At 37.0% G+C, this 11,120-nt stretch overlaps 2 protein-coding genes across 2 annotated transcripts; one reads left to right on the forward strand and one right to left on the reverse strand.

Moving 5' to 3' along the window:
- Nucleotides 1–1,188: 1,188 nt before the first annotated feature.
- Nucleotides 1,189–8,453, reverse strand: LOC131698610 (uncharacterized). Its single transcript, XM_058991131.1, has 6 exons — nucleotides 7,853–8,453; nucleotides 5,479–5,597; nucleotides 4,859–5,040; nucleotides 4,155–4,226; nucleotides 3,447–3,552; nucleotides 1,189–2,560 (listed from the first exon to the last, which is right to left on the reverse strand). The coding sequence occupies exons 1-6, from the start codon at nucleotides 7,984–7,986 to the stop codon at nucleotides 2,082–2,084; spliced, it is 1,092 nt and encodes a 363-aa protein (XP_058847114.1). The 5' UTR covers nucleotides 7,987–8,453; the 3' UTR covers nucleotides 1,189–2,081.
- Nucleotides 8,454–8,526: 73 nt separating this feature from the next.
- LOC117418191 (acyl-coenzyme A diphosphatase FITM2-like) lies at nucleotides 8,527–11,105 on the forward strand. The gene is made up of 2 exons (XM_034030894.3): nucleotides 8,527–8,827; nucleotides 9,885–11,105. The coding sequence occupies exons 1-2, from the start codon at nucleotides 8,655–8,657 to the stop codon at nucleotides 10,522–10,524; spliced, it is 813 nt and encodes a 270-aa protein (XP_033886785.1). The 5' UTR covers nucleotides 8,527–8,654; the 3' UTR covers nucleotides 10,525–11,105.
- The last annotated feature ends 15 nt before the right edge of the window (nucleotides 11,106–11,120 follow it).

Consider the following 11,120-nt stretch of genomic DNA (forward strand, 5'->3'; position numbering starts at 1 on the left):
AAGTTTTGGAAGCTGGGAGTGAAACAAAAGCATCAGTGGACAGATTTTAAATGCACAAATTGTTCCAGGTATGTTCTTCTGGTTTCCGTTAGTATAAGATTACTGATGTATGAAGGATAGCACGGATATAAGGGATTTAGGGTGGTCTTCAAATGGACAAAATGTATATTATTTGCAGCAAATGTACTTATACAGTAGATCTAAAAAGCATGGGTTTGTGACGGTTTAGTTTAACTTAACCATGTATTTGATTACGCAGGATGAACAAAAAACTCTAATATGTAAATTTGGCAGGGTGAAAGCCCTGCCGGTGCACAGGTGTGTGTGTGTGGGGGGGGATGGGGGTGGGGGGGATTGGGTTGGCAGGGAGGGGGTTAAATTCCTCCCTGTCAGAACACGTGGGAATGTGGCTGGAGCTGTAAATTGAATAAAGGATTCATGATTAATGAGGCTCCAGTCACAGGTGTATAAAAAGGGTGTTCATGTTAAGAGTTAATGCTGGTGATCGAGGTGGAGGTTCATGTTGCTGTGCTGTGTTTATGTCTGAGTTTTGTAGCGCTTTTGTTTTGGCCCTTGTGCCGTTTGTTGTGTTAATGTGTTTGCTTGTAAGTTTGGTGTACTGTCTTGGTGATTAAACGTGTGCACTGGCGCTTCACTGCAGCGTTATTGTCTCAGTCTCTATCCCTGCTGGGAACAGCTTGGCCGTGACCCTACCTTGTCACAGGAAGGGTCAGAGTTTCAGCTGTTTTAAAGATTTAAATCCCAAACAGAAGCAGGTAAAATCAGGTTATATTCCATCATATTTATAAAAGCTTTATATTTTCTTTTACTTAAATTTATTATACTAATTAAAAAAGTGGAAATACCTTTGCAAGTAAATCCTGGATCTATAAAACATTACTTAATGAACATTTGATAACAACTACATTTGTGATAGTTTAGTGACCCCAGGCAATCCTAATTTCAGAAGGTCAATTTAAGGGTTATCAGGTTTAACCCTAACATCGCACCTCCTAACTATGTGCTGTGCAGACTTTTGTGCTTGTTCACATAACCAGTAATTTGTACTGCAAATGACATCAACATGTATACTTTCATTGTACTGAATTCAATTGGCAGGTGGTTCTTTAACCAAGACAACACATGGATGTTTACTTTTTTAACTTACAGATGAACTGAGAAATAAAAAGGTTAGACTGCCACCTACTGGTGTAACACTTTAATGTCTAACGAACATGTTGATAACTGTCAGCATTGTCAGGTTCTTTTTTTTTTATTTTAGGAACAATGCTTATGAGAGGAGAGACACTAGCGATATTTCTAATTGAAATATCTGGCACATTGTAGGCTACACAACACTTCTGTTACACCCAGTAACTTGTTTCATTTTACATTCATCAGGGCCAAAATAATTCATTCAATTAACAAAATCAACCCCATTGACGCAGACAAAATCTTAAAGGAAACTAAGAGATAGTCATTCTATTCAACAATAACTTACAAAGGTTATGTATTTAAATGTACAATATTACATTCTACAACAAAAGACATATCACTATAATACAGGAAAAACCATAAAAGTATACTGCTTCAATAAACTTTTGTAAAGTTGCCTTTTAAAAACATAAATATCCATTTTGAATAAATCATAAAATATATATTACATTATATACTGAGTTTCAGGGTCATGAAAACAATACATAAAAACAAATAAACAAAAATAAATACATAAAAAGGTTAGGGTAGGCTCAATTCTGAAACAGTATTTAAGTTTCTCTTTTAATTTTCTTAGAAGACGATCCAGTAAACCTGTTAATTTCTGGTACTGGTAGAGTGGTGGCGATTCTTGCTCTCTCTCCATTTCCCTGGGCAGATGTCTCCTCTGTGCCTGGGAAAGACACTTGGACCCATCCCTGCTGCTCAGGAGGCACCCCCCTGTCAAGAAAGCAACGCACACATGGGAGTTCCCCTTTCTTTGCTGGGCAAGCCTGCTGGGCAGTGGTGGGAATGAGCTGGCGTAATACATTAGCTACTTCCAAGACACTGGAGGTCAGCTCCTTCAGTCGATCATCGACGACGCTTCACAGCTGGCCTAGTTCGGTCCTCACAGCCTGGATCTCTTGCAGCTGCCTTTGCTGGCCTTCCCGAATGTCAATCTCGGACACCAGAGGCGTTGACAAACGCTGCTCCTCGGTGACTGGGTGAGCTTGATGACAGATCCTGTAGCTCTCTGGATTTGGTTGACCCTGGTTGGGCTCATTTACCCAGGAATGCGGTGGGGTTTTGGGGTTTCTCTTGTACCAGTATGCAGGAGGTGACTCAGGGTCTGTAATCCCCCTGTTAATCATTTCGTCTTGTTCTATATTGCTTAGGAACTGAATCTCTCTGCTTCCATCTGTTCTTCCAGTAAAACACCTCACTGCAGTGTCTTCCGATGTGCTGGGCCCCTCGAGCGACAGCTCTGCTGTTCCTGGGGGAATTGTTGTGACTGGACCTGGTGACAGGGGGGCTGATTCTTGTTTTATAACTACCCGTGACATTGCTGCTGCCTCTGCTTCTGCTGCAGAGAAAACACAATAGTAGGTTTGAGCTGCAGCAGCTAACAACATATCACATAAATCTCATCTGCTGTGCATTTCCATTCGCTATACAGGTCTTAAGTGTGCAGTTCTGAAAGAAACACTTTTTATAGCAAACAGGTATGTTTCATTTCTCAGGTGATTTCACGTCAGCAGTGTCTTCAGGGTCAATGCATGTTACTGGCTTGAAAGCATGACAGCCAGTTGGGATAGGGAAACTGGTGGCTGCTTACTGATAAGAAAGAAAGTGTTGAAGGGGTGGGGACAATTTCACTCTCCATGTGAAATTACCAAGGAAATGCAACGCTACCTAAAAGCATCGCTTGCAAACAGAGATTACCGTTCACTGCGCAGTACAAGATATCAAGTTTTTAAAATGAAAATGCATGTTTTGTATAACATGTGTTTCTTTCAAAACTGCACATTTGCGACCTGTATAGCAAATGTAAGCGCACAATAGGTTAGACTTATGGAGTTTTGATAGCTACAATGATTCGCTCCCCCTGGTGCGTAATATCATTACTTCACAAGTCTCATTTTTTCCTAAAAGATGGACATATTTTAAATGTACAGTAGACTTGATTTATTGTTAGTAGTATTTTTTTCATAGCAATTACAGAACAAAACTGTTCTGGATATTTATAAATTGTACTAGAGTGGGGTTAAGAAGCCACCAACAGTTTGGAACAACTTTGTGAATATTAAATTGCATTACTAAAAACTTAACGGAATTTGCTGGAAATACTAATGTGAGGTATGCTAAATACTTATTTCAATGCAATAAAATAAATAAAAGCAACCTCAGTGCCATATGAAACTGACACCTGATACAAACGAACTTCAAAAGTAACAAAAAAACAAACTTACTTTCTTTACTTTTGGGTGATGATATTCTCTTCTGTAACAAACCTGTGTCCACAGCCAGGCCCACTGAGAGGACAGGGAGGACGGGTCCAATGCCCGAAAGGGGGCTCTGGAAAAGGGGAAATATATATATATATATATATATATATATATATATATATATATATATATATATACTGCAGCATGAAGTGAATTGTGGCAAGTTGTATTTTTAGTTTCAGAATGTGGTAGTTAATTATGTCAAGTAACCAGCGTACTGCTAGAGCAAACACACCTACATTTTACAATTTTTACCTGTTCAGCAGTTTTAGTTTTCAAAGGGAAACCCTCTACCCACTTTGAAAAATAATCAGTAGCAGTTCAATTGTATTTGTGACCATTTTTGTTTGTGGTGATCCAGTAAGGTCCATGTCAAGGAGCTCCCATGCAGCAGATACCTAAATGCCATAAAACTTATTTTTAACAGATCATAACAATTGGGTTTATGAGTCCGTGACATGCCTTCATATTCTGTATTTGCTGGAAAAGATGTTAAAATTCTATGCATGTGTAAGAATTGCCACAATTGTTTATGTATAAAATTAGACATTTAAGATATTTATCAATAATAAATGAACTACACTTCAAATGTAATTTACAAAATATTCTAAATGTTCAAATCCTGTTACAATTGTACTTGTAGATATAATGTGCATCTGCATCATACATTACCTTGACGTTCTGTAACTGGGTATCAACGTGGAGTAACTTCCCCACTTTCTGGCATTTATCGCACTTTGAAATCTGCGTTAGAGACATTTCAAGAATGACAACATACAAACTTATAAAGTGCTGTGTACTTGTTATTTAAAAATAAACTACTGAATTGACTTCGGGAAATTTGACAACACTCTTGAATAATGATATGCATTTTATTATCCACAACCAGAGGACAACCTTGACATTGGCTATAAAATAGCTATAATTTTCAGAAATATTTGTCCCAAAGTTAAAAGGAAACACTTGCAGTATTTACCATATGTTAGCGTTAACAGCATAATATATATATATGTAAGAGTTGCTAGTGCACTATCAGAATACTGGCAGTTGCTGTCCAATAATCAGGGTACACTTTCCCATCGATCAGAATTACCACTAATCTCCCTGTAATAAAACTACTAGGGCTGGGTTCAAAGGTTCGTTTGCTAGCCGGGAATTCGAAGGTATTTCTAAACCTCTGAAGGTTCATCAGGTGTCATTCACGCAGTATCGGATTTGTATTTTATTTTTCACTTGTTAAGAAACTGTTTGACAATCTTTGAATAAGAAATCACACATTAAATATCACTCGCGTGGAAAATTTGATCTTTTGGTTTGCATAATGCCCATTACTTAAAAGTTGTTGTATTAAAAAAAAAAAAGAGTCGATAACATACCCAGTCTTCAATGTCTTTTGACATTCCTGGCCAGTAAAATCTTGATGTGAAAGCATGTCTTGTTTTTTTAATTCCACTGTGGCCTCCAGAGTCGTGGAATTCTCTGAATAAATCTAAGGCCTCGGAGATGGTTCTCACCACCCTCTGTTTCACACCCTTGGTATAATGGTATAACGTGTTTTCTGTAAGATTAAAATAAAAATGGTGATGTTAATGTGAAACGATCGCTTTACCTAAAACATTTCTGTGACATCACCCTTTGATCTTTCAAATGATTAATTCTACCAATCGTCTAACTAAAAGTAACTGCATGGCTTTGAAGAGAAGGGGAATCCACCGTCTGTGCTGTAAAACTATTGAAAACTGTTGATCCGTCAACGAAACCACAGGCGTCGCGTATGTTAACAGAAAAGCGAATAGCATTTTATTTCGCAGTAATCATTTCAACAGTAAGTTAATATAGGACCACACATTTAAAACAAAAACACTTTAAAAAGCATTTGCGATTTAGTTTAGCATTTTACATTATGAAAGAAAAGTATCCCTTAATGATTAGTCGAAAGAAACACTGGTATAACCAAAATAAGAAAAATAAGAAAATAAATAATAACTGCACCAACCTTCTAAAGAATAACTAGAAGCGAGACGCCTGAGATTTTGCCGTTGATATTTCGTAAAATGATTTGGGTAATCTTTTTTTTGCAGGTAGTTATAAACAGCTTCAACCTTCTGCTCCATTCTAAAGAAAAATATTAAACAGATCACAAACACAGTATAATATAAAGTATAACTGACTAACGTTAATTACATGATCAGAGGCGTTTAAAAGTGTGTCTGTGTGTGTGTTACTGTTTTTGTAATAGTAAACCCACAAAATTGGACAGGTGTTCCAGCATAAAATATATAATACTTACTAACTGAGCATTTATCAAGTACAAACACAAGTAGCACCAAATGGCATCCCAAGATATTTATAACTATCCACCACCTCAAGAGGCTCTCCAGTCAATGAATGGAAGGATTAAGTCTTGTTTCAAACTTTTAAATTTAGGTCCATAAAACATTACCATAGGTTGTTTTTTTTGTGTGTGTGTGTATTAAGCAACCGTTTTAAATTCCAAAAACGTTGTTGTTGTTGTTTAATTGTGTCTGTGCCAGAGTATCCAGCAGTATAAAGCACTGTATCATCCACATATAGGTGACAATGGACCATTCAGATTCCGACACACATCAATATTATTATTATTTATTTCTTAGCAGACTCCCTTATCCAGGGCGACTTACAATTGTTACAAGATATCACATTATTTTTACATACAATTACATTATTTTTTACACATTATTTTTTACATATAATTACCCATTTATACAGTTGGGTTTTTACTGGAGCAATCTAGGTAAAGTACCTTGCTCAAGGGTACAGCAACAGTGTCCCCCAACTGGGATTGAACCCACAACCCAAGGAGTCCAGAGCCCTAACCACTACTCCACACTGCTGCCCACTGTTTTCAATATACAATGAAAACAGCGTTGGACCCAGGATAGAGCCCTGTGGTACACTGTTTTTACCTCTTAGAAGACAATATACCTCCTCCCTTTACCTGTTTTGTCTATCTGTCAAATAACTATGAAACCAGTCAATGGCTTTATCAGACAAGCCCAATTCCTCTATCATGTAATAATGTGTGGTCCACAGTATCGAAAGCCTTGGACAGATCAATAAAGACTGCAGCTGCCAGCTGCTTACAGTCCAAGCCTCTTGAAATATCATCACTTTAATCACTGCTGTTGTTGTTCCATGGTCTGATCTAAAACCGGACTGGATTGGGGACTGCAGGTTGTTTGAGTCAATAAAGGCTCTCAGCTGATCCAGCACCACCTTCTCCAAGCATTTTGCCAGAACAGGCAACAATGATATTGGTCTGTAAATGACGACCTCCATTTGAGAGCCTCCCTTATATACTGGTACCACATGTGTAAGCTTCCACAATGTTGGTATGGTTCCAGTATGATAGAGTAAACAAATGCGCCAGAGGACATTCAATAATATTACTAGCCAATTTTAGAAGGAAGGGCTCCAGGTGATCGGCTGCAGCCCCCTTTGAAGTATTCAAACCTTGTAATAATGCACACAGTTGATGATGTCACATTCTTAAAATCTAATTTAACAGTACCAAACGTTTCTTGTCTATTAAAAGAAGAAAAATGTCTTGAGAGCTGAGGTGGATCATCTTTCTCATACATACCAGAATTACCATTAAATGCATTACTAGCTTGTATAAAATACTGGCTAAAGGCATTACTTGTTCAGTTCCAGTGTTAAGTTTTGTTGGTAAACCATTTAAAGTGCAGTACCTCTAGAAGTTTTCCTGTAGATTATTAAAATATTTAGACTTGCATTTTGTAGTTAACAAAGTACCTTTTTTTTTTTTTACATTGACAGCGAATTCTTTGACTCTGTCATTGTGCTTCATACATAACAAAAACACGTTTTAATATTGCATTTTTCACAGAAAATAATGCAGAGCAAAATGAAAACAAATTATCACGTGATACGTGAGGGGAGTATGGGGTGAGGGGAGTGATTTAGCCACCACACCAGTGAGAAAAACAGTCAGCAACCACACAAGTTTATACAAAACTTCAATTTTCTTTTCTATTTTTAAAGAGCAATGTGAATAATAAAGGAACTGTCACAAAAGTGTAAAATATTTTACTAACTTAATTGAGTGATCTGAGCCAGTTTAAGTATAGCAACTTTCTATTTTTTATGTTTTTTTCAGACTTTTTATACAGCTGCAATATTTTCCAATCTAAAAGGTAATAATATTATTAATAAATAAACAGTTTCTTGGTTGGGTTGCGTAGTTATTTCTGGCTTAGTAGATGTGTTGAGCATGCGCAGTGTACAAAGGTAGCAAAAGAGCATGCGCAGTTCCCGAAGGAAGCAAAAAGTGGCAGAACACCGGTTTGCATCATTTTTTTTTTTCCTACCCGTATTCCTGAAGAGACACGCCCCAATAAAAATGGGGTAGTGACGATGGTGTGGTTTCACTTAGACTGGATACAAACCGAGACGCTACAGACTGGGTGCGTTTTGAGGCAGGGAGGGAGAGTATTGACGGCATTTAACAAGTCAGGGAGACTAGCTAATTATGCAAATACCAGTTCATTTTTGACCTCAGAATCTAATAAGTTGGATTGTTATGGTGACATTGTATTATTTATTGTCTTTTATAATAGTCTAATAGATCTGATATATGTATGTTATTGTAGTTTTTGATATTATACAATATTCTTTCTCAAGAGAATATTTTAGGATACACATTAAATACCAATCGTTTTTTGTATAGTTAAATACTGTAGTAAAAAATAAATACTACAATGTCACCATAACAATTCAACATTAGATTCTGTGGTAAAAAAAAATAAATAAAACTGTATTATATATCCTACCTGTTTTATACCAACAATTACTCTCTCGTCTCCAATCTCTCCCTGCTTCAAAACTCCGCGCCCAATCACAGCAGCCGTAGCCTCTCAGTTTGTATCCAATCACAGCAGTCTCTCAGTTGAAACTATAAACTCGTCATTCCCTCAGCTTCATTGGGGCGGTAGGGGAAAAAATGACGAGTCCTGACACAACGTCGCACTCGTGAGATCATGAAGCAACACCGTATAATTGCCATGCAAATCAACGTCCCTGTCACATGCTAAGGCACTGAACCAATCACCATCCAACTTCGTCAGAAGCCTACTTCGAGGGATTTGTAGGTCTTGTGAGCTAACTGAGAAAATGGCAGACTTGGATAAATGCGTGAGTCTGTGTGAAAAATTACGGAGTAATAAAGTACTCCATAAACATATGCAATGGATCTTTCTGGTTATTACAGTGACGGGGTCCCTATTGAAGGAGATGCAGCTTCTCCCTGATTGGTATTTTAACAACAAAAGGAATGTCCTGAACGTGTGAGTACTGTACTGTTGTCTCTGAATTGGGAGTATGTTCACCTTGTCATTGGTTGAGAATGACAAACCAATATTTATTAGGTCATGTGGGTTATGCACAACTTACATATTTTTCAAAATACATTTAAAGTAAGTTTCTGCTGTTTTCAAACGTATGTAAGAAGGGAACTCTTTTTATCAGTTTTTTCCCTGGATTGTTTATGGATTTATGGTATATTTCAATAAAAGGGTAAAAAAAAAAAAAAAAAAAAGTATTATAAAATGCATTCGAGGACACAGTAATATTTTGCCAGAATAACAATTCTCAGAATTATGATGTCAAAACAGGGATGGAAATAACACTCCCATTGCATAGCAGTTTGGTCCATTCTTGGTTTTACTATGAGTTTAATAAGACAAACCTGAGCTTGTTAACTATACACTGTGGCTAATCAAGCTTGTGGTAAAACCTGGAATGGATGAAACTGCCAAATGCAATAGGAGTCTTATTAACATCTGTGCAAAACACACTTCAGGTCAGGTTTACCTACTTTTTAAAAACGACCTGTCTCAGATTTCTATGTACCTGCACATAAAATGTAAACTTTACTTAAACGTATTGAAGTGGATCCTTGTAGGTATAAATCCTGAACCTTAAATCTAACAAAGAGCTTAAAGTTTAGCAGTTTGATAGGCCTCTCAGAGGAAGTACATTAAAACTCCAGTATGTATTTAGGTCTGAAAATAGTCCTGCATTTTATAGCAGCTTACCTGAAGGGCTGTGGGATCCGAAGAGGCAGTACATTTTGATGGGACCTTGTTTCAATGGCAAGTCACTGATGTCAGTCCACTTGAGCTGCAGTGGTCCTAGTATATTTAGTTTACATTCAGTATATTGTGGGGTTATCTTTAGCTAATGTTGCCAAATGACATGTCAGCCATCATGAGTGGAGTTATTGATTGCTTTACAGGACTGCAGTGTTGAAAGTGTGAAGGGTTAAACTACTGCATGTGTTTTAATTTAAGTTTGCCTTGTACTGTAAGCCATGTTGTATTTAGTTAGTTTGTTTTTTGACAGGTACTTTGTCAAGCTTGCCTGGGGCTGGACGCTGTGGTTGCTGCTGCCCTTCATTTCCATCTCTAACTTTTACATCTCTAAAAAAGATCCCGTGTTCGTCCTGCAGCGTTTGAGTTCACTTCTGGTTGGAACAGTGGTTTGGTACACTTGCACTCATTTCTTTGTTTTTATAGAAGACCTCACAGGCGCTTGTTATGAATCAGAGTCGATGGACGTTATCAAAATGGACTACTCTTCTAAATTAGCGTGTAAGAAGAGTGGCTTGTTCTGGCGTGGGTATGATATCTCTGGGCACTCTTTCTTACTTGCATATTCAACTCTTATAATCCTAGAAGAAACAGCGTTGATGAGTGACTTGAAGAACATAAGCCAAAGACCCCCTGAGTCTGTGCGTGCCATTGTTAGTGTGTTTTATATTGCTTTAAATGTGCTAGTAGTCATCTGGATCTGGATGTTCTTTTGTACCTCTGTATACTTTCATGACTTTACTCATAAATTCTGTGGCACATCTTTTGGAATATTGGCGTGGTACGTGACTTACCGGATTTGGTACCAGAAACCATTTTCCCCAGGACTCCCCACTAGACAAGAAAGAAAAGTCATGCCTAACCAAAGACGCTACTCGCAAAATTCCGACTAATGAATAAGTTGTCAAAAGTTTGTTTGTTTGTACACTAAAATACTTGTGGTCCATGCTTTTTATTTGCCTCACTGGGTCCAAATAACAAATGGATTTAATAGGTCTATTTATTTAGTATTTCAGTAGTAGTGCCCTATACATTTTATTTGCTCAATTTATGTTTTGTGTATTATAAAACATCTAAAAATTGCCCTCTTGTGTATTTCATGTACAGCGACTTTCTGCCAATTAAATGTTTATGTCATCTACTTTTGCAGTATGTTCTAATACTAAAGATAAAAGTGATGGAGCTGCCTCTTCCTTTTTAAAAAAAATATTTTAAATTATTTTGAATTAGTTTCTTCCACAGATTTTTGGGAGACATTTGATCTTGATTCATGGAATTGGCAATAGTTTTTTTTTGTCTGTTCAAATGTTTGAGCTAAGAACACTTGATAAACTACATGCTAACACCTTCATTTAGAAATACCAAAGTATTTTATGCTTGAAATATAGAATGTTGTTGTAACTGTGATTAGAATAGAGCTGACAGGTTGAACTGCATGTGTGTGTGTGTGTATAATTAATATATATATATATATATATATATATATATA

Source organism: Acipenser ruthenus, chromosome 18 (genome assembly GCF_902713425.1).
Source record: "Acipenser ruthenus chromosome 18, fAciRut3.2 maternal haplotype, whole genome shotgun sequence".
Taxonomy (NCBI): Eukaryota; Metazoa; Chordata; class Actinopteri; order Acipenseriformes; family Acipenseridae; genus Acipenser; species Acipenser ruthenus.

What these genes read in the sequence shown, in the direction of transcription:
- LOC131698610 (XM_058991131.1), bottom strand. Translation starts at nt 7,986, where the DNA reads ATGCCGTCAATACTCTCCCTCCCTGCCTCAAAACGCACCCAGTCTGTA. An exon ending in GTGTCTCTTCAGGAATACGG is followed by an intron (nt 5,598 to 7,852) that starts GTAGGAAAAAAA and finishes ATTTTTCTTTAG; the next exon opens with AATGGAGCAGAAGGTTGAAG. An exon ending in TTCTAGTTATTCTTTAGAAG is followed by an intron (nt 5,041 to 5,478) that starts GTTGGTGCAGTT and finishes TTAATCTTACAG; the next exon opens with AAAACACGTTATACCATTAT.
- LOC117418191 (XM_034030894.3), top strand. Translation starts at nt 8,655, where the DNA reads ATGGCAGACTTGGATAAATGCGTGAGTCTGTGTGAAAAATTACGGAGT. An exon ending in AAAAGGAATGTCCTGAACGT is followed by an intron (nt 8,828 to 9,884) that starts GTGAGTACTGTA and finishes GTTTTTTGACAG; the next exon opens with GTACTTTGTCAAGCTTGCCT.